Raw genomic sequence first — 22,563 nt, forward strand, 5'->3', positions numbered from 1 at the left:
AAGTCAATAAGTCAGAAATGTTCAGTCAATGTCTTAAAATAACATCAGAAATACGAATAAATACAAGAGCACAAAATAAGAGTGATACAAATGTAGTTTATAAAGAATTTATTTGATAGTGAAATATCTGTAAACTTTCTAATCACACACTACAGGATTATGATCTATAACAGAGAAACAAGACGTGTCAATATTACAGTCTTTGAGCTCTCTGGTTTTGTTGTAACTCCTCCAACATGGCAGCATGTCTTTTATAACTTCTTTAAAATCTGACTAACATTTCTCTCGCTTGCTTATTTGTTTCAATAAATGCTCTGAAATATAAAAACTACCGTGACATTGATGTCTTTTATGAGTCTGTTCAGAGAGAAAGTCACCTCTGAACGATCAACTTTGATCTTTTGATTGTTGAATGTGTTTTTGTCAAAATGTGGCTAATTATGTTGATTAAAGTGGAGCTGCTGAGCTTTGAGGAGGAAAATAGTGTCATACAGTTTATGACCTGTGTTATAAAATATAGTTTTACTAACTGAGAAGACTCATTTGACCAAGACCACAGCAAAAAAATACATGCTGCTGTTTAATGTGATTTTGTTAATGATAAATATTAAATATCTGTCAACACAGTGACTTTAATATCCTGTGATTTCTTTAAATGTATTTATATGTTATGATGTAAAGTTATTGACTCTGCTAATGTAACAATTCATATAGATTCAATAATTATAGACTATCAACATAGCAGCATTATACACTCACCGGCCACTTCATTAGGTACACCTGTGCAATCTAATTCAATCAAATACAACAGCTCTGCTATAAATTCAGCTTATATTATTTTATAGTTTATACAGTTTCAGTTTTTGTTGACATTGTCAGGAAGGTGATAATTCTGCTTTATGTATATTATTGAGGTTGTAGTGGGTGATGTACTATATTGAATGGTGTTTCTAATATTTTGTCCATTCCATTAACACACATGAGTGGAGCAACATTTTGGGAAAACCATTCAATATAATGCACCTCAATATGCCACCACCACTTAGTACGACCTCAGTAATAAACATAAAGTAAAATTATCATGTTTTTGACAATGTTAACAAAAACTGAATTACCTGTGAATTAGATTGTACAGGTGAACATGTTGAAGTGGCCGGTGACTGTATAAGAAAACTACCAAATGAACCTTTATATTGATTTAGCATAGACAAAAAAACGTGTGAATTTGAAATTGAATTGATGAGTTAATATTAAACACTTTTAATGTAATAGATAACCTGAATAGATAATATTCAGTAGTGACAGTAATGACGTCTCAGCTCTGGTGAATAATGTCAAAATCTGCTGTCAGTTCCTGTTTATAGAGGTGAAAGCTGCTCTGTAACTCTGTCACCAGCAGATGGCGCCAAAATGTCCCTCAGAGTCAAATACTTTACTGTAAACTAAAGAAAACAAATCAAACTCCATTGTACTGATGTTTGTTTCTTTTATGCTGATCATCATCTCAACATTGCAGTTTATCAATCCATGTATACACCACCAAAATGACACACACAGTCTGCAGAAGCTCTGTCAGAATTAAACACTGAATTAAATTAAAACTATATTAAAACTCTTGTTTCCAAAGAATAAAACAACACATTCACAACAGAAATAACTCATCAAAAGACTCAAGAATATAAAAATATAAATCTGATGACTGAAACTGTCACAAAACTGAAACAATCAAAGCATTCAGTACAGTGGATATATACTACTATACAATGTTGTTTGACTAAAAACAAGATGCTGATAACCAGGATAATTAACAGCTTTGATTTGTAAAGTTTGTGGCCTGATGATGTGATACAGTTTCAGCATTTTGTAGTCATATTTTCTTGTGGATTCATCTTTATTTTAAGAGGTGACACCAATAACTTACACACTAAATCTATTTTTTTTAAAGCCAAGAAAGCATCAGAGCAATCAGAGTATTTAACAACATCAGTAAATATTCTGTTGAAATTCATTACAAAGTCAGCATAATATCAAAAGCAGGAGTCACCATCTTTAATCCATTTATTCTAAAGAGAAAATAAATAAATCCTGAACGTCTCAACGTCTTTAAAGCAATTCAGATGAGAACAAAAGTTTAGGTGTTTATGATTTTACATAAAAACAAGAAAATAAAAAATCTCTGTGACAACAAATCAGATCTGTTGAAAAACAAAAAAACAAATAATAATCAATCAGAGTCAGAATGATTTTTGATACACTGAATAACTGAGACTCCGAGTTTAAAGTGTAATAAAAACTGAATTAACTCATCAAAAGATTGATTTCTAATTACAATGAAAGTTTAAAAAGTTCCCCACCTGTATTATTTCATACAGTCATTACAGTGTTTATTATATCTATATTATATTGTGTTCTGAATAAAAACAAGATGCTACTAACCAGGTTTAAAATGTATAATAAAAACAGATTTGATTTGTACCTTTATAAAAGTTCAACCTCAGATGATATAACACAGTCTCAGTAATACAGTGATGATTTTATTTATCTTCAAATAATGTGATCTAAATATATATTGAAGTCAGAATATATATGTAATAGTTTTAATCTTCTTTAAAGTGACTTTTTTTGTTTTGTACTTGAAAACCAGTTTGGATAATTTGTTTAATTGAGACAAAAAAAGACAACAACAAAAAATCAAATCTGTTTAAAACAAAAGAAAAAAGTCAAATCAAAATGTTGATAACACAAACCTTCCTGAACATCACAGAGAAATCTCAGTTTGACAGATTTTGATTTCAGTGGTTTTAGCATCACCAGCTGATCCAATACTGAAATAAGGGAAGAGTTTCTCAGTGAAAGTGTCTCTGTAAGTGTAGATGTGAGTCTCGTCTTCAGGGTCGTAGAAGGACACCTCCCCCCTGTCATAGTCCAGCTGGACTCTGATCCTCTGGAGACTCTTCTTCTCTGTAACAGTCTTACCAAGACCATTAGTGTATTTTCCACTACGATGCAGTAAACACCAGAATCCATATTCTGGTGAAACAAATCGCTCTCCCTTCCTGTCAACTGACTCTTTAGCCAAACCCACAGACCAGAAAGGATGGTCTCCCACCTCCACCTCCCAGCTGTGTTTCCCTGAGCTGAAGCCCTCAGAGCCCAGAACAGTGGCATAATTAGTGTTTCTCTCTGGATTATCAGGGAGCTGCTGCTTTGTGTCTCCTTGTCTCACACTGGTCAGATCATCAGACAGATAGAGACTGCGGGCTGCAGTGTTTGGGTCCAGAATAACAGGACTGAAGTGGACCTTCTCCTTCATCTTCTCCCAGACTCTGAAGGACAGGTTGCCCAGGTGTTTGGCCTCATCTATCAGCGCTCCTGAGACCAGCTGTGGATCTGACAGTGAGCACTGGGCTCTGGCTCTGGTCTGAGTGGGTTTATAACTGCTGAGGAATGACACGTTGTGTTTCTGCAGGTCTTCTTCAACAGCAGAGATACTGTCTGACAGAGAGGAGATCTGCTCCTGAATCCTCTTCATCTCTCTGCTCATAGTCTTACCCTTCTGCTCCTCTTCCTCCCTCAGAGCTGCCAGTCTGGACTCCTCTTCCTCTTTCAGGAACTGGTGGAGCTTGTTGAACTCTGCTCTGATCTGCTTCTCTGTGGACAGCAGCTGCTTCTTGGAGTGTTGAATCATTTCATTGTATGTTTTCTCCACTTGTTTGTATTTGTTCCTCTTGTCCTGTAGAGGCTTTAAGTCAGATTTCAGCTGGTCCTTCAGGTCACTGACTGCTTGTTCTACAGGAACCACCTTGTGACCGTGATGGAGAGAAAACTCGCAGACAGGACACACAGCTCTCTGTTCATCTTTACAGAACAATCTAGGCTCTTCTTGATGTTTGCTACACACCACCTCCACCTTCTTTTCTCCTTTTTCTGTCTCAGTTGATCCAGCTTTCTGTCTCTCAGCAAAGGAGTCAGCTAGTTCCTTCAGTGAAAAGTTCACTCCTGGAAAATCCTTTGAAGATTTTCTTTTACAAATGGGACAGTTCTTGTTTTTAGCTTGTTCCCAGAATTTTTTCAGACAGCTTGAACAGAAGCTGTGGCTGCAGCTCAGAGACACAGGATCTCTGAAAGTCTCTGAACACACATGACAGCTCAGGTAACGTTGAAAAAGAGCATCTTTCTCAGCCATTTTCTTTGTTGTCTAAATGATCTTTCAATAGTCAGACTCACCAAGTTACTGTTCCTTCACTTGATTACTTCAAATCCTTCAAACGAGTGTTTTCCAGCAGAGATCTCACAACCTGTAATGGCGTCTCAGCTCAGATCAACAATGTCAAAGTTTACTTTCGGTTTCAACTGTCACAGTAAATTATTAACATCAGGAAATGATGTGATGTAGCTTTGTCACCAGCAGATGGTGCCATCAGGACGTTTTTCAGAGGTACATTTTATTTCTTCATTCATTATAGTAAAATGTACTTATATAAACATATGTAGGCTAAATAAAATAAACTGCTCATGTCTTAACATTTTGATTTCTTTTGTTTCTATTTCTACATAATTACTCAGAAAAAATCCTATAAACATGAAACAAGGAGAGGTTGGTGCTTTCAGAGGAGTGAATATATCAAAAGACTGGCAGACACTAAACAAGTCGTAAACATTTTGATTTTATGTAACTGTAACAAGAAACATGTTTTAATAACAAAACAGTATGATTGTGTTTATTTCATCCACTTTCATTAACTACATGGTCCAAATTATTAATTAAAACCCCATTTGACTTTTATAATCTTGTACAAAACGCCTAAAAGTAAAATTTGCAACGTTTAGTTATTAACATTTCTTTCCCCAACTTGTTCTCTTTTAATCCCAGTTCGTCACCATCACTTAGTATGACCTCAGTAATAAACGTAAAATCCAATTATAACCTTTTTTTTTTAACAATATCAACAAAAAATGAAAATGTATAAACTTGAAAAAAGCAGAATTTATAGCAGAGCTGTTGTATTGGATTGAATTAGATTACACAGGTGTACCTAATGAAGTGGCCAGTGACTGTATGTTGTCTATCAATGTGTGGCATACTGTAAAATAGTGTGTCCAATTCAAATGTCTTTAACCCTCGCATACTGTTCATAATCTGACTCATAATTAAGTCTCTACACTGATTCACATTCATCAGTCATTAATAAATGTTTAATTAATCCTTAATGAAGTGTATTATTTTTATTTATCACTATTTTATGATACAAGAGACATTTTTCATAGCTTATAAAGACTCCAACAACATGTTTGAATGCCAATTCTTTTATTTTACTTCAAATTTGCACATCTGTATGAGACAAAAATGTGTATCAGCTGCACAAACATTAAAAAAATATGTATTTTATTTCAGTTTTTGTATATTCAGGTTCACATTAGGAAAAGTCCTCCTAGAAGAAATGTGTGTATAGTGTTTTTACAGCTCTTAAATGTCAAAATGGGACAAATCTGACCCATGAACAGCATGTAAGGCAATGGAAAGACAATTCCCCTTAAATGTAACTTAAACTTGTATATAGTCCATGGAGTTCAACAATCTGATGGCTAAAGATAAAGAAAAGATAAAAGATAAAACTTTATTGATCCCACAGTGGAGAAAAGGCATTGCTACAGCAGCTCAAAAAGATAGTGATATGAGAATGACAAATGTATACAACAATAAAATCAAAAAACAAATAAAGGAAGAAGCTGTTGAACAAAGCTGTTGAAAATGAAATGTTTTTATCCTGGATTTTAAAAATAGGGATTAGGTAAGGGTTAAAAGAAAGTAAATGTCATCGTTTTTCTAAAATGCTAAAAATGTCCCAGAAAGGTATAAATAGTTCATCAGAGAGCCTAACACAGAGAAGATGCACCACAGTACACATCAGAGCTGTTGGTACTCACTGCAATGAATCATGGGAGCACAGTCAGGTTTGGTTACTAGTCGTGGAGGAGTAGAGGAGGAGAGAAGAGGAGGAAAGAGGAGAGAAGAGGAAGAGGAGGAGAGAAGAGGAGGAGGAGGAGAGAGGAGAGAAGAGGAGGAGAGAGGAGAGAAGAGGAGGAGGAGGAGAGAGGAGAGAGGAGAGAGGAGAAGGGAGAGAGGAGAGAAGAGGAGGAGGGAGAGGTGGAGGAGAGGACAGAAAAGGAAGAGGAGGAGGAGGAGGAGTAGAGAAGAGGAAGACAGAGGAGGAGGAAAGGAGGAGGAGGAGAGAAGAGGAGGAGAGAGGAGAGGAGGAGAAGAGAGGAGGAGGAGGAGAGAGGAGGAGGAGAGAAGAGGAGGAGGAGAGAGGAGGAGAGAAGAGGAGAGAGGAGAGAAGAGGAGAGAGGAGGAAGAGGAGGAGAGAAGAGGAAGAAGAAGAGAGAAGAGTAGGAGGAGAGAAGTGGAGGATGAGGAATAGGAGAGAGGAGAGAAGAGGGGGAGTAGGAGGAGAGAGGAGTAGGAGAGAGGAGAGAGAAGCAGGAGAGAAGAGGAGGATGAAGAATAGGAGAGAGGAGAGAACAGGAGGAAGAGAGAAAAGGAGGAGGAGAGAGGAGGAGGAAGAGAGAGGAGAGAAGAGGAGGAGTGAGGAGGAGAGCTCTCCCTGCTGTCATCTTCAGAGGTGTCAGAAAGTTCAGAGAGGCAAAACTGGTCAGATGAAAACGGACATGTTGACAGTCCGGATGAGACTCTCTCCCCTACCTCTGTGATCTACTTCAAGGAGGCTTTAAACTCCTCTAACTTGAGATTTGGGACGGCTGGGTCACTGTCGCCCACTCCACTCCGACAGTATGACTTCCACATTGAAAGGAGTCAAAGTGATTAAATAACACATCATGACTAAGCAGCATCCATCAGATTTACATTTTATTAAATAAAGTTGATTCAGAAAAAAGTTTTTAAACATAATTGTACTGATGTTTGTTTCTTCTATGCTGATTATCATCTCAACATTGCAGTTTATCAATCCATGTATACACCACCAAAATGACACACACAGTCTGCAGAAGCTCTGTCAGAATTAAATTAGGACTCATTTTGAGTTTCACTTTAAGTTTTAACTGCTCACTTCTTAAAATTTTGATTTCTTTTGTTTTTATTTCTAAAGCTCAGAAAAATCCTATAAACATGAAACAAGGAGAGGTTGGTGATTTCATCTTCCATGTGAGGAGTGAACATTTCAAAAGACACTTAACATTTTTATTTTATATATCTGTTACAGGAAACATGTTTTGCTAAAATGACATTATGACTGTGTTTATTACTTAATTTATTTCCCCTCCTTGTTGTATTTTATGTAGATGCTTATTCATTCACCCACTGATAATCTTTAACCTTTTATTTCAAGTATAAGGAGGAATTATAAGTCAATAAGTCAAAAATGTTCTGTCAATGTCTTAAAATAACATCAGACATACGTATAAATACAAGAACACAAAATAAGAGTAAGAAAAATGTAGTTTTAAAAAAGTTATTTGATAGTGAAATATCTGTAAACTTTCTAATCACACACTACAGGATTATGATCTATAACAGAGAAACAAGACGTGTCAATATTACAGTCTTTGAGCTCTCTGGTTTTGTTGTAACTCCTCCAACATGGCAGCATGTCTTTTATAACTTCTTTAAAATCTGACTAACATTTCTCTCGCTTGGTTATTTGTTTTAATAAATGCTCTGAAATATAAAAACTACCGTGACATTGATCTCTTTTATGAGTCTGTTCAGAGAGAAAGTCACCTCTGAACGACTAACTTTGATCTTTTTTATTGTTGAATGTGTTTTTGTCAAAATGTGGCTAATTATGTTAATTAACGTGGAGCTGCTGAGCTTTGAGGAGGAAAATAATGTCATACAGTTTATGACCTGTGTTATAAAATATAGTTTTACTAACTGAGAGGACTCATTTGACCAAGACCACAGCAAAAAATGCATGCTGGTGTTTAATGTGATTTTGTTAATGATTAATATGAAATATCTGTCAACACAGTGACTTTAGTATCCTGTGAGTTCTTTAAATATATTTATATGTTATGATGTAAAGTGATTGACTCTGCTAATGTAACAATTCATATTGATTCAATAATTATAGACTATCAACATAGCAGCATTATACACTCACCGGCCACTTCATTAGGTACACCTGTGCAATCTGATTCAATCAAATACAACAGCTCTGCTATAAATTCAGCTTATATTATTTTATAGTTTATACAGTTTCAGTTTTTGTTGACATTGTCAGGAAGGTGATAATTCTGCTTTATGTATATTATTGAGGTCGTAGTGGGTGATGGTGATGTACTATATTGAATGGTGTTTCTAATATTTTGTCCACCCCATTATCATACATGAGGGGGGCAACATTTTGGGAAAACCATTCAATATAATGCACCTCAATATGCCACCACCACTTAGTACGACCTCAGTAATAAACAGAAAGTAAAATTATCATCTTTTTGACAATGTTAACAAAAACTGAATTACCTGTGAATTAGATTGTACAGGTGAACATGTTGAAGTAGCCGGTGACTGTACAAGAAAACTACCAAATGAACCTTTATATTGATTTAGCATAGACACAAAACAATTATGAATGTGAAATTGAATAAATGAGCTAACATTAGACACTTTTGATGTAATAGATAACCTGACTACATAATATTCAGTAGTGACAGTAATGACGTCTCAGCTCTGGTGAAAAATGTCAAAATCTGCTGTCAGTTCCTGTTTATAGAGGTGAAGGCTGCTCTGTAACTCTGTCACCAACAGATGGCGCCAACATGTTCCTCAGAGTCAAATACTTTACTGTAAACTAAAGAAAACAAATCAAACTCCATTGTACTGCTGTGTGTTCCTTTTATTCTAATAATACAACAGATTTAAAACATAAATAACTCATCAAAAGTACATTTTATCAAATAGAGTTGATTCGGAAAACAGTTTTTAAACATAATTGTACTGGTGTTTGTTTCTTTTATTTTTATCATCATCTCAACATTGCAGTTTATCAATCCATGTATACACCACCAAAATGACACACACAGTCTGCAGAAGCTCTGTCAGAATTAAACACTGAATTAAAATAAAACTATATTAAAACTCTTGTTTCCAAAGAATAAAACAACACATTCACAACAGAAATAACTCATCAAAAGACTCAAGAATATAAAAATCTAAATCTGATGACTGAAACTGTCACAAAACTGAAACAATCAAAGCATTCAGTACAGTGGATATATACTACTATACAATGTTGTTTAACTAAAAACAAGATGCTGATAACCAGGATAATTAACAGCTTTGATTTGTAAAGTTTGTGGCCTGATGATACAGTTTCAGTATTTTATAGTCATATTTTCTTGTGGACTCATCTTTATTTTAAGAGGTGACACAACTAACTAACTAAATCAGTTTTTTTTAAAGCCAAGAAAGCATCAGAGCAATCAGAGTATTTAATATTATCAGTAAATATTCTGTTGAAATTCATTACAAAGTCAGCATAATATCAAAAGCAGGAGTCACCATCTTTAATACATTTATTCTAAAGAGAAAATAAATAAATCCTGAACGGCTCAACGTCTTAAAAAAAATTCAGATGAGAACAAAAGTTACTTCATGATTTTACACAAAAACAAGAAAAAAACAAATCAGATCTGTTGAAGAACAAAAGAACAAATAATAATCAATCAGAGCCAGAATGATTTTTGATACATTGAACAACTGAGACTCTGAGTTTAGAGTAAAAAAAACTGAATGAACTCATCAAAAGATTGATTTCTAATTACAATGAAAGTTTAAAAAGTTCCCCACCTGTATTATTTCATACAGTCATTACTGTGTTTATTATATCTATATTATATTGTGTTATGAATAAAAACAAGATGCTACACAGTCTCAGTAATACAGTGATGATCTTATTTATTTTCGAATAATGTGATTTAAACAGATATTAAAGTCTTTTAAAAGTGACTTTAGAAGAAAAAAAACTATTATTGAGGTTCACAAGTGTTTGTTTTTTGTACATTAAAACCAGTTTGGATAATTTGTTTCGTTGAGCAACAACATTCAGTGACCCTCAACATGAAAACAAATCTGCTTCAGACAAAAGAAAAAATAATAAAAAAGTAAAATCAAAATGTTGATAACACAAACCTTCCTGAACATCACAGAGAAATCTCAGTTTGACAGATTTTGATTTCAGTGGTTTTAGCATCACCAGCTGGTCCAACACTGAAATAAGGGAAGAGTTTCTCAGTGAAAGTGTCTCTGTAAGTGTAGATGTGAGTCTCGTCTTCAGGGTCATAGAAGGACACCTCCCCCCTGTCATAGTCCAGCTGGACTCTGATCCTCTGGAGACTCTTCTTCTCTGTGACAGTCTTACCAAGACCATTAGTGTATTTTCCATCACCATGCCATAAACACCAGATTCCATATTTTGGTGAAACAAATCGTTCTCCCTTCCTGTCAACTGACTCTTTAGCCAAACCCACATTCCAGTCAGGATGGTCTCCCACCTCCACCTCCCAGCTGTGTTTCCCTGAGCTGAAGCCCTCAGAGCCCAGAACATTGGCATACTTAAATAATCTCTCTGGATTATCAGGGAGCTGCTGATATGTGTCTCCACGTCTCACACTGGTCAGATCATCAGACAAATAGATACAGGAATGTGCAGTGTTTGGGTCCAGAATGACAGGACTGAAGTGGACCTTCTCCTTCATCTTCTCCCAGACTCTGAAGGACAGGTTGCCCAGGTGTTTGGCCTCATCTATCAGCACTCCTGAGACCAGCTGTGGATCTGACAGTGAGCTCTGGGTTCTGGCTCTGGTCTGAGTGGGTTTATAACTGTTGAGGAATGACACGTTGTGTTTCTGCAGGTCTTCTTCAACAGCAGAGATACTGTCTGACAGAGAGGAGATCTGCTCCTGAATCCTCTTCATCTCTCTGCTCATAGTCTTCCCCTTCTGCTCCTCTTCCTCCCTCAGAGCTGCCAGTCTGGACTCCTCTTCCTCTTTCAGGAACTGGTGGAGCTTGTTGAACTCTGCTCTGATCTGCTTCTCTGTGGACAACAGCTGCTTCTTGGAGTGTTGAATCATTTCATTGTATATTTCCTCCACTTTTTCATATTTGTTCCTCTTGTCCTGTAGAGACTTTAAGTCAGATTTCAGCTGGTCCTTCAGGTCACTGACTGCTTCTTCTACAGGAACCACCTTGTGACCGTGGTGGAGAGAAACCTCACAAACAGGACACACAGCTCTCTGTTCATCTTTACAGAACAATTTAGGCTCTTCTTGATGTTTGCTACACACCACCTCCACCTTCTTTTCTCCTTTTTCTGTCTCAGATGATCCAGCTTTCTGTCTCCCAGCAAAGGAGTCAGCTAGTTCCTTCAGTGAAAAGCTCACCCCAGGATCGTCTTTGGAGGATTTTCTTTTACAAATGGGACAGTTTTTGTTTTTAGCTTGTTCCCAGAATTTTTGCAGACAGCTTGAACAGAAGCTGTGGCTGCAGCTCAGAGACACAGGATCTCTAAAAGTCTCTGAACACACATGGCAGCTCAGGAAATGTTCAAAAAGAGCAATTTTCTCAGCCATTTTCTTTGTTGTGTAAATGATCTTTCAACAGTCAGACTCACCAAGTTATTGTTCCTTCACTTGATCACTTCAAATCCTTCATATGAGTGTTTTCCAGCAGAGATCTCACAACCTGTAATGGCGTGTCAGCTCTGATCAACAATGTCAAAATCTACTTTCATTTGTACTCACTTATAAACATGAAATAAGGAGAGGATGGACCTTTACTCCTTCAGGGAGGCGTGAACATTTCAACTGACTGGCACTAAACCAGCTTTACAACATTTTTCTTTCTCAACCAACAGGAACATGTACCAAGAAGCATTATCTATCCACATGTCAGTTTGACTTTGTTTATTCCTTTTTTCTTTTTTTTTAATTCTCAGGTTGAACAATTTATTACTGTTTTGTCTTTTCTCAAAATGTCCTCATTCAGTTACAATTTCATATATTTTCCTGTTCAGGGTCACACAAGGAGGACTTGAGTCTGTCCCATCATGCAGTGGTTGAAAGATCATTATCATAAGATTAACAGCTGAGATTGAAATGTTCCTGAATGCAGAGCTGCAGGCTGACTCAGAGTACACCTCTTTTATGTTGATTTCATTAAGGGTTGGTGAAATATTTAAATCAACTTTGTGTGTTTAAGCTGCAGCTCATAAGTAGCCTTAATCACATGAACATAGCATGTGGCTTATTTTGTTTCAAAATGATTATTTTCTTTATTTTCTTAATTATTTTAATATCTGTTCTCTGTTTTTTAGACAACTGGAGAGTGATCAGCAGTCCCTGAGCGTGTAGCCTTTAAGCATTACTCACTTCTATGTTGTTAAATAAACTAAATATCTGTAGATTTCTCTTTGAGTACCAGAGGACCTGACAACCTTATCTTTACTTCTACTGTATTGTAGGATGTGGCTGCTGCTATGTTTTGTTTATTATCTTGATTTTATGCAACATTGTTTTTATTTATTGTCTATTAATGTTCTTTGATTGTCCACCTTGATGTTTGTTTCTTGATTATATTTTTTAGTAGATGGACAATTTTAATGTTGATTGTCTTCAGGTGTTAGCCCAGTTTTTTATACATTTCAGTCAAGTCACTTTTTATCTTTATCTTTTATGATACTGATGCTCTATCTCACTTAGTTCCTGTGGATGGTTTTTCCCCCTCTCTACACGATGTGGCGGTGTTGTGCACAATCACACTTTCTCTGCTTTCTGTGTTGACAGAAACAAACAGCATTCAGATGGAAGACAGTGAGATTTTAGCACCCCAAACTTTTGGATAAATGTGAGGCTTTATTTAAGCCCTTTCCCTACTGTACTCGCTAGCATGTCAACAGTGATACCAATGGATGCTTTAGGGTTTCCAGTTTCATTCAACACCATGGTCTTCTATCTAGGGTCAATGCTAACCTGAATAAATGTAGTCTACTGTTTTGTGTCCCTGCCACTTACCAGTCCCTCTGCTGTCTGTCCCTTATCATGTCGAGCCTGTGGATGCTCATCAGGTTCAACTTCCACCTGTTCCTCAACACTTTGGCCGATGTCTAGGACTACATCTGCTAGTGGTGCAGTTGTAATGCAGCCAAAAATCTCTGTGAGCTTTTTACATTTTGATGCATCAGTCTCGAGAGACTTGGCTTTCTTTTCCTTTAACTTTTCCCATCCACCTTTCTCCTTACGTTTTCTGCTTGCCATTATTGCAACACAACTAATGATTTTACTCTTCTTTGTCAGTTTTTATTTTTTACATTTAGCAAACCAATTATCGTATTAGCGCCCCCTGCTGTTGGCTATTGCGTTATTGACTTTTTGGTGACTTTTCCAGAAAGGTCAGATTGCCAGTCTGCTCCTGGACGGTAATGACGTCTCAGCTCTGGTCAACAATGTCAAAATCTGCTGTCAGTTCCTGTTTATAGAGGTGAAAACTGCTCTGTAACTCTGTCACCAGCAGATGGCGCCAACATGTCCCTCAGAGTCAAATACATAACTGTAAACTAAAGAAAACAAATCAAACTCCATTGTACTGGTGTTTGTTTCTTTTATTCTGATCATCATCTCAACATTGCAGTTTATCAATCCATGTGTACACCACCAAAATGACACACACAGTCTGCAGAAGCTCTGTCAGAATTAAACACTGAATTAAAATAAAACTATATTAAAACTCTTGTTTCCAAAGAATAAAACAACACATTCACAACAGAAATAACTCATCAAAAGACTCAAGAACATAAAAATCTAAATGTGATGACTGAAACTGTCACAAAACTGAAACAATCAAAGCATTCAGTACAGTGGATATATACTACTATACAATGTTGTTTGACTAAAAACAAGATGCTGATAACCAGGATAATTAACAGCTTTGATTTGTAAAGTTTGTGGCCTGATGATGTGATACAGTTTCAGCATTTTGTAGTCATATTTTCTTGTCGATTCATCTTTATTTTAAGAGGTGACACAACTAACTTACACACTAATCATCAGAGCAATCAGTGTATTTAACAACATCAGTAAATATTCTGTTGAAATTCATTACAAAGTCAGCATAATATCAAAAGCAGGAGTCACCATCGTTAATACATTTATTCTAAAGAGAAAATAAATAAATCCTGAACGGCTCAACGTCTTTAAAACAAATCAGATGAGAACAAAAGTTTAGGTGTTCATGATTTTACATAAATATAAAAATATAAAAATCATATCTGTGACAACAAATCAGATCTGTTGAATAACAAAATAACAAATAATAATCAATCAGAGCCAGAATGATTTTTGATACACTGAACAACTGAGACTCTGAGTTTAAAGTGTAAAAAAATGAATTAACTCATCAAAACATTGATTTCTAGTTACAATGAAAGTTTAAAAAGTTCCCCACCTGTATTATTTCATACAGTCATTACAGTGTTTATTATATCTATATTATATTGTGTTATGAATAAAAAAAAAGATGCTACTAACCAGGTTTAAAAGTTATAATAAAAACAGATTTGATTTGTATATTTATAAAAGTTCAACCTCAGATGATGTAATACAGTCTCAGTGATACAGTGATGATTTTCGTTTCTGGATCAAACTTTATTTATCTTGATAATGTGATTGAAGTCAGAATATATAGGTGATAGTTTTAATACTCTTTTAAAAGTGTTTTTTTTTTATTGAAAACTATTATTCACATGTGTCTGTTTTGTACATTAAAACCAGTTTGGATCATTTGTTTCATTGAGCAACAACATTCAGTGACCCTCAACATGAATTCAAATCTACCTCAGACAAAAGAAAAAATAATAAAAAAGTAAAATCAAAATGTTGATAACACAAACCTTCCTGAACATCACAGAGAAATCTCAGTTTGACAGATTTTGATATCAGTGGTTTTAGCATCACCAACTGATACAATAGTGAAATAAGGGAAGAGTTTCTCAGTGAAAGTGTCTCTGTGAGTGTAGATGTGAGTCTCGTCTTCAGGGTCGTAGAAGGACACCTCCCCCCTGTCATAGTCCAGCTGGACTCTGATCCTCTGGAGACTCTTCTTCACTGTGACAGTCTTAACAAGACCATTAGTGTATTTTCCATCATCATACATTAAACACCAGATTCCATATTTTGGTGAAGCTTTTCGCTCTCCCTTCCTGTCAACTGACTCTTTAGCCAAACCCACATTCCAGCGAGGATGGTCTCCCACCTCCACCTCCCAGCTGTGTTTCCCTGAGCTGAAGCCCTCAGAGCCCAGAACATTGGAATAATTAGTGTTTCTCTCTGGATTATCAGGGAGCTGCTGCTTTGTGTCTCCTTGTCTCACACTGGTCAGATCATCAGACAGATAGAGACTGCGGGCTGCAGTGTTTGGGTCCAGAATAACAGGACTGAAGTGGACCTTCTCCTTCATCTTCTCCCAGACTCTGAAGGACAGGTTGCCCAGGTGTTTGGCCTCATCTATCAGCGCTCCTGAGACCAGCTGTGGATCTGACAGTGAGCACTGGGCTCTGGCTCTGGTCTGAGTGGGTTTATAACTGCTGAGGAATGACACGTTGTGTTTCTGCAGGTCTTCTTCAACAGCAGAGATACTGTCTGACAGAGAGGAGATCTGCTCCTGAATACTCTTCATCTCTCTGCTCATAGTCTTCCCCTTTTGCTCCTCTTCCTCCCTCAGAGCTGCCAGTCTGGACTCCTCTTCCTCTTTCAGGAACTGGTGGAGCTTGTTGAACTCTGCTCTTATCTGCTTCTCTGTGGACAAAAGCTGCTTCTTGGAGTGTTGAATCATTTCATTGTATGTTTTCTCCACTTGTTTGTATTTTTCCCTCTTGTCCTGTAGAGGCTTTAAGTCAGATTTCAGCTGGTCCTTCAGGTCACTGACTGCTTGTTCTACAGGAACCACCTTGTGACTCTGGTGGAAAGGAAACTCACAGACAGTACACACAGCTCTCTGTTCATCTTTACAGAACAATTTAGGCTCTTCTTGATGTTTGCTACACACCACTTCCACCTTCTTTTCTGTTTTTTCTGTCTCAGATGATCCAGCTTTCTGTCTCTCAGAAAAATAGTCAGCTAGTTCCTTCAGTGTGAAGTCCACAAGTAGATTATCCTTTGAAGATTTTCTTTTACAAATGGGACAGTTTTTGTTTTTAGCTTGTTCCCAGAATGTTTGCAGACAACTTGAACAAAATTTATGGCTGCAGCTCAGAGACACAGGATCTCTGAAAGTCTCTGAACACACATGGCAGCTCAGGTAACGTTCAAGAACAGCATCTTTCTCAGCCATTTTCTCTGTTGTCTAAATTATCAATAGTCAGACTCACCAAGTTACTGTCCCTTCATTTGATCGCTTCAAATCCTTCAAACGAGTGTTTTCCAGCAGAGATCTCACAACCTGTAATGGCGTCTGAGCTCTGATCAACAATGTCAAAGTTTACTTTCATTTGTACTCACTTATAAACATGAAATAAGCAGAGTATGGTGCTTCACTGTTTCAGGGAGGAGTGAACATTTCACTAAATCAGCTTAACAACATTTTTCTTTCTCAACTAGCAGGAACATGTACCAGGAAACATTTTATATCAACATGTCAGTTTGACTTTGTTTACTCCTCTTTTTTTTTTTTATTGTCAGGTTGAACAATTCATTGTTGTTTTTTCTTTTCTCCAAATGTCCTCATGCTGATCCCCCTCAGAGTGATCAGCAGTCCCTGAGCCTATAGCCTTTAAGCATTACTCACTTCTATGATGTTAAATAATCGAAATATCTGTAGATTTCTCTCTGAGTACCAGAGGACCTGACAACCTTATCTTTACTTCTACTGTATTATAGGATCTGGCTGCTGCTATGTTTTGCTTATTATCTTGATTTTATGTGACATTGTTTTTATTTATTGTATATTAATGTTCTTTGATTGTCCACCTTGATGTTTGTTTGTTGATTATATTTATTAGTAGATGGACAATTTTAATGCTGACTGTCTTCAGGCGTTAGCCCAGTTTTTTATTCATTTCAGTCAAGTCACTTTTTATCTTTATCTTTTATGATACTGATGCTCTTATCTCACTTAGTGCCTGTGGATGGTTTTCCCCCCTCTCTACACGATGTGGCGGTGTTGTGCACAATCACACTTTCCCTGCTTGCTGTGTTGACAGAAACAAACAGCTCTCAGATGGAAGACAGTCAGATTTTAGCTCCCCAAACTTTTGGTTAAATGTGGAGCTTCATTTAACCCCTTTCCTTACTGTACTCGCTAGCATGTCAAAAGTAATACCAATTGATGCTTTAGGGTTTCCAGTTTCATTCAACACCACAATCTTCTATCTACCTGCAGAAGTGAGCTCGCTATAACAAAGAGATTAATTTGTAACGTGTTTATTTATTTATTTTTTCATATTGGCTTGACAGCAAGATGTAATAATTTAATTGTAACAGCAGTAAACTGTATGATATTTTTCATCATCATATTATGCAAATCCAATTGATAAAAGGGTCAATGGTAACCTGAATAAATGAAGTCTACTGTTTTGTGTCCCTGCCACTTATCAGTCCCTCTGCTGTCTGTCCCTCATCATGTCCAGCCTGTGGATGCTCATCAGGTTTAACTTCCACCTGCTCCTCAACACCGACGTCTAGGACTACATCTGCTGCTGCTGCAGTTTTAATGCAGCCACAAAGCTCTGTGAGCTTTTTACTAGGGATGTTCCGATATTCCCAAACCCTTAATTTACGATACCGATATCACCCGATACCGATATTTGCAGGCTTTTTACACCAAAACTGTCAGATAACAACATAACATATCTCCTTTTGTTGAATTAACACATTATGCCTAATTTTATTGTGAGGCCCCGCTGGATGCATACATAAATGCAACATGGCATTCCAAATGTAAACACTGTCTGTGCAAAATAAGAGAACAACTTCAATTTAAGTTAGGGAAAAAAGTGTCAATATGGCACTGCCATATTTATTATGCTGCTTTGCAGTCATTGCAAATTACTAATTTAATATCCGTAGGGAACACTTGGAAATAGCTCCAAACCACAGACATAAGCCCCGTTTCTGGAGGCGGGACCTTTTATAGGAACGTCCTCTCACTCGGTCCTCTCAGCTGTTGTGTCTCTAGCAGAGTAGGACCCAGATAGGACCCACCGGACTCTGACGGTGACGTCACAGAGGCGACTCGCCAAAAGCATAACAGAGAAAACAACGAGGAGGTAAACCTCGTTTCTGTTTGTGTGTTCGTGTACATGGCGGTGGACGCTATGAACTTGTTCGCCACGGTTAGCAACCCACGAGTTCAGCGTGTTGTTGTTGTTATACTTCATCAAGCGCAAACGTCCCATGCTGTGTTCATGCAGGTTCGGAAATGCTGAAGCCTACAAAACAAATATCGGTTATAAAAACCTGATACCGATACTTCCCGATATTACATTTTTAAGTGAATATCGGCCGATAATATCGGAGGGCCGATAATATCGGACATCCCTACTTTTTACATTTTGATGCATCAGTCTCGAGAGACTTGGCTTTCTTTTCTTTTAACTTTTTCCATCCACCTTTCTCCTTACGTTTTCTGCTTGCCATTATTGCAACACAACTAATGATTTTACTCTTTGTCAGTTTTTTTTTTTTTTTTTACATTTGGCAAACCAATTATCGTATTAGCGCCCCCTGCTGTTGGCTGTTGCGTTATCGGACTTTTTGGTGGACATTTCCAGAAAGGTCAGATTGCCAGTCTGCACCTGGACGGTAATGACATCTCATCTCTGATCAACAATGTTCGTTTTATATTGGACTATATCTATGATGCCTTTGTACTTTGTTTGAATGATGTATTATTTGGTTTTACAAATTATAGGAGACACTTAGACGATGTATTTTTTCTATGTAATCTCATCGTATTCCTGGCCAAGTATTATATTCTTAAATGTAAAGTGTTAAAAACTAAACCTTCCTTTTGTGCCTTTAAAAATGAGGCAGAGTCCTACATTTCATATCATCATAAAACATATTGTTTCTGTAAATGATGCTTGTTGAACCAATAAAACTTTATAAAAAAATTTTTTAAAATCTGCTGTCAGTTCCTGTTTGTAGAGGTGACTGCTGCTCTGTAACTCTGTCACCAGCAGATGGCGCCAAAATGTCCCTAAGACTCAAATACTTTACTGTAAACTAAAGAAAACAAATCAAACTCCATTGTACTGCTGTTTGTTTCTTTTATTTTGATCATCATCTCAACATTGCAGTTCATCAATCCTTGTATACACCACCAAAATGACACACACAGTCTGCAGAAGCTCTGTCAGATTTAAACACTGAATTAAAATAAAACTATATTAAAACACTTGTTTCCAAAGAATAAAACAACACATTCACAACAGAAATAACTCATGAAAAGACTCAAGAATATAAAAATCTAAACCTGATGACTGAAACTGTCACAAAACTGAAACAATCAAAGCATTCAGTACAGTGGATATATACTACTATACAATGTTGTTTGACTAAAAACAAGATGCTGATAACCAGGATAATTAACAGCTTTGATTTGTAAAGTTTGTGGCCTGATGATACAGTTTCAGCATTTTGTAGTCATATTTTCTTGTGGATTCATCTTTATTTTAAGAGGTGACACAACTAACTTACACACTAAATCTATTTTTTTGAAAGCAAAGAAAGCATCAGAGCAATCAGAGTATTTAACAACATCAGTAAATATTCTGTTGAAATTCATTACAAAGTCAGCATAATATCAAAAGCAGGAGTCACCTTCTTTAATACATTTATTCTAAAGAGAATATAAATAAATCCTGAACGGCTCAAAGTCTTTAAAACAGATGAGAACAAAAGTTTAGGTGTTTATGATTTTACATAAATATAAAAATAAAATACAATATCTGTGACAACGAATCAGATCTGTTGAAGAACAAAAGAACAAATAATAATCAATCAGAGCCAGAATGATTTTTGATACATTGAACGACTGAGACTCTGAGTTTAAAGTGAAAAAACTGAATTAACTCATCAAAAGATTGATTTCTAATTACAATGAAAGTTTAAAAAGTTCCCCACCTGTATTATTTCATACAGTCATTACTGTGTTTATTATATCTATATTATATTGTGTTCTGAATAAAAACAAGATGCTACTAACAAGGTTTAAAAGTTATAATAAAAACAGATTTTGTACCTTTATAAAAGTTCAACCTCAGATGATGTAACACAGTCTCAGTGATACAGTGATGATTTATTTTCTGGATCAAACTTTATTTATCTTGATGATGTGATTGAAGTCAGAATATATAAGTAATAGTTTTAATAATCTTTTAAAAGTGACTTTTCTATTGAAAGCAATTATTGAGGTTCAAATTGTTTTGTACATTAAATAATGGTTAATTTGTTTAATTGATTAAAAAAAGAAGAGTAAAAGTCCCTCAACACTAAATCAAATCTGCTTCAGACAAAAGAAAAAAGTTAAATCAAACACAAACCTTCCTGAACATCACAGAGAAATCTCAGCTTGACAGATTTTGATATCAGTGGTTTTAGCATCAACAGCTCGTCCAATACTGAAATAAGGGAAGAGTTTCTCAGTGAAAGTGTCTCTGTAAGTGCAGATGTGAGTCTCGTCTTCAGGGTCGTAGAAGGACACCTCCCCCCTGTCATAGTCCAGCTGGACTCTGATCCTCTGGAGACTCTTCTTCTTTGTAACAGTCTTACTAAGACTATTAGTGTATTTTCCACTGCGATGCATTAAACACCAGAATCCATATTTTGGTGTAACTAATATCTTTCCCTTCCTGTCAACTGATTCTTTAGCTAAACCCACAGTCCAGAAAGGATGGTCTCCCACCTCCACCTCCCAGCTGTGTTTCCCTGAGCTGAAGCCCTCAGAGCCCAGAACAGAGGCATACTTAGTGTTTCTCTCTGGATAATCGGGGACCTGCTGCTCTGTGTCTCCCTGTCTCACACTGGTCAGATCATCAGACAGATAGAGACATGGATGTGCAGTGTTTGGGTCCAGAATAACAGGACTGAAGTGGACCTTCTCCTTCATCTTCTCCCAGACTCTGAAGGACAGGTTGCCCAGGTGTTTGGCCTCATCTATCAGCGCTCCTGAGACCAGCTGTGGATCTGACAGTGAGCTCTGGGCTCTGGCTCTGGTCTGAGTGGGTTTATAACTGCTGAGGAATGACATGTTGTGTTTCTGCAGGTCTTCTTCAACAGCAGATATACTGTCTGACAGAGAGGAGATCTGCTCCTGAATCCTCTTCATCTCTCTGCTCATAGTCTTCCCCTTCTGCTCCTCTTCCTCCCTCAGAGCTGCCAGTCTGGACTCCTCTTCCTCTCTCAGGAACTGGTGGAGCTTGTTGAACTCTGCTCTGATCTGCTTCTCTGTGGACAACAGCTGCTTCTTGGAGTGTTGAATCATTTCATTGTATGTTTTCTCCACTTTTTCATATTTGTCCCTCTTGTCCTGTAGAGGCTTTAAGTCAGATTTCAGCTGGTCCTTCAGGTCTCTGACAGCTTGTTCTACAGGAACCACCTTGTGACCGTGGTGGAGAGAAAACTCACAGGTAGGACACACAGCTCTCTGTTCATCGTTACAGAACAATCTAGGCTCTTCTTGATGTTTGCTACACACCACCTCCACCTTCTTTTCTTCTTTTTCTGTCTCAGATGATGCAACATTCAGTCTCCCAGCAAAGGAGTCAGCTAGTTCCTTCAGTGTGAAGTCCACAGGTGGATGATCATTTGAAGATTTTCTTTTACAAATGGGACAGTTTTTGTTTTTAGCTTGTTCCCAGAATTTTTTCAGACAGCTTGAACAAAATTTGTGGCTGCAGCTCAGAGACACAGGATCTCTGAAAGTCTCTGAACACACATGGCAGCTCAGGAAACTTTCAACAAGACCAATTTTCTCAGCCATTTTCTCTGTTGTCTAAATGATCTTTCAATAGTCAGACTCACCAAGTTACTGTCCCTTCACTTGATCGCTTCAAATCCTTCAAATTAGTGTTTTCCAGCAGAGATCTCACAACCTGTAATGGCGTCTCAGCTCTGATCTACGATGTCAAAGTTTACTTTCAGTTTTAACTGTCACAGTAAATTATTAACATCAGGAAATGCTGTAATATAGCTTTGTCACCAGCAGATGGTGCCATCAGGACGTCTTTCAGAGGTACATTTTATTTTCTTCATTCATTACAGTAAAATTTACTTGTACAGATATGTGTAGGTTAAAAAAAATAAACTACTCATGTCTTAACATTTTGATTTATTTTGTTTTTATTTTCTAAAGCTCAGAAAAATCCTATAAACATGAAACAAGGAGAGGTTGGTGATTTCCTCTTCCATGTGAGGAGTGAACATTTCAAAAGACACTTATCCGTTTTTTAACATTTGTATTTTATATATCTGTTACAGGAAACATGTTTTGCTAAAATGACATTATGATTGTGTTTATTACTTAATTTATTTCCCCTACTTGTTGTATTT

At 36.8% G+C, this 22,563-nt stretch overlaps 4 protein-coding genes across 4 annotated transcripts; all 4 read right to left on the reverse strand.

The window, feature by feature from the left end:
- Nucleotides 1-2,758: 2,758 nt before the first annotated feature.
- On the reverse strand, nt 2,759-4,186 carry LOC133979675 (nuclear factor 7, brain-like). Its single transcript, XM_062418243.1, has one exon. It carries the CDS (start codon nt 4,184-4,186, stop codon nt 2,759-2,761), a length of 1,428 nt encoding a protein of 475 aa, XP_062274227.1.
- A 5,901-nt stretch (nt 4,187-10,087) lies between these two features.
- On the reverse strand, nt 10,088-11,592 carry LOC133979663 (zinc-binding protein A33-like). Its single transcript, XM_062418227.1, has one exon. It carries the CDS (start codon nt 11,590-11,592, stop codon nt 10,165-10,167), a length of 1,428 nt encoding a protein of 475 aa, XP_062274211.1. The 3' UTR covers nt 10,088-10,164.
- Nucleotides 11,593-14,917: 3,325 nt separating this feature from the next.
- LOC133979665 (nuclear factor 7, brain-like) lies at nt 14,918-16,345 on the reverse strand. The gene has a single exon (XM_062418232.1). It carries the CDS (start codon nt 16,343-16,345, stop codon nt 14,918-14,920), a length of 1,428 nt encoding a protein of 475 aa, XP_062274216.1.
- Nucleotides 16,346-20,499: 4,154 nt separating this feature from the next.
- Nucleotides 20,500-22,110, reverse strand: LOC133979684 (zinc-binding protein A33-like). The gene has a single exon (XM_062418256.1). The coding sequence runs from the start codon at nt 21,992-21,994 to the stop codon at nt 20,567-20,569; it is 1,428 nt and encodes a 475-aa protein (XP_062274240.1). The 5' UTR covers nt 21,995-22,110; the 3' UTR covers nt 20,500-20,566.
- Between the last annotated feature and the right edge of the window lie 453 nt (nt 22,111-22,563).

Source organism: Scomber scombrus, chromosome 4, assembly GCF_963691925.1.
Source record: "Scomber scombrus chromosome 4, fScoSco1.1, whole genome shotgun sequence".
NCBI classification, from domain to species: Eukaryota; Metazoa; Chordata; class Actinopteri; order Scombriformes; family Scombridae; genus Scomber; species Scomber scombrus.

What these genes read in the sequence shown, in the direction of transcription:
- LOC133979684 (XM_062418256.1), bottom strand. Translation starts at nt 21,994, where the DNA reads ATGGCTGAGAAAATTGGTCTTGTTGAAAGTTTCCTGAGCTGCCATGTG.
- LOC133979663 (XM_062418227.1), bottom strand. Translation starts at nt 11,592, where the DNA reads ATGGCTGAGAAAATTGCTCTTTTTGAACATTTCCTGAGCTGCCATGTG.
- LOC133979675 (XM_062418243.1), bottom strand. Translation starts at nt 4,186, where the DNA reads ATGGCTGAGAAAGATGCTCTTTTTCAACGTTACCTGAGCTGTCATGTG.
- LOC133979665 (XM_062418232.1), bottom strand. Translation starts at nt 16,345, where the DNA reads ATGGCTGAGAAAGATGCTGTTCTTGAACGTTACCTGAGCTGCCATGTG.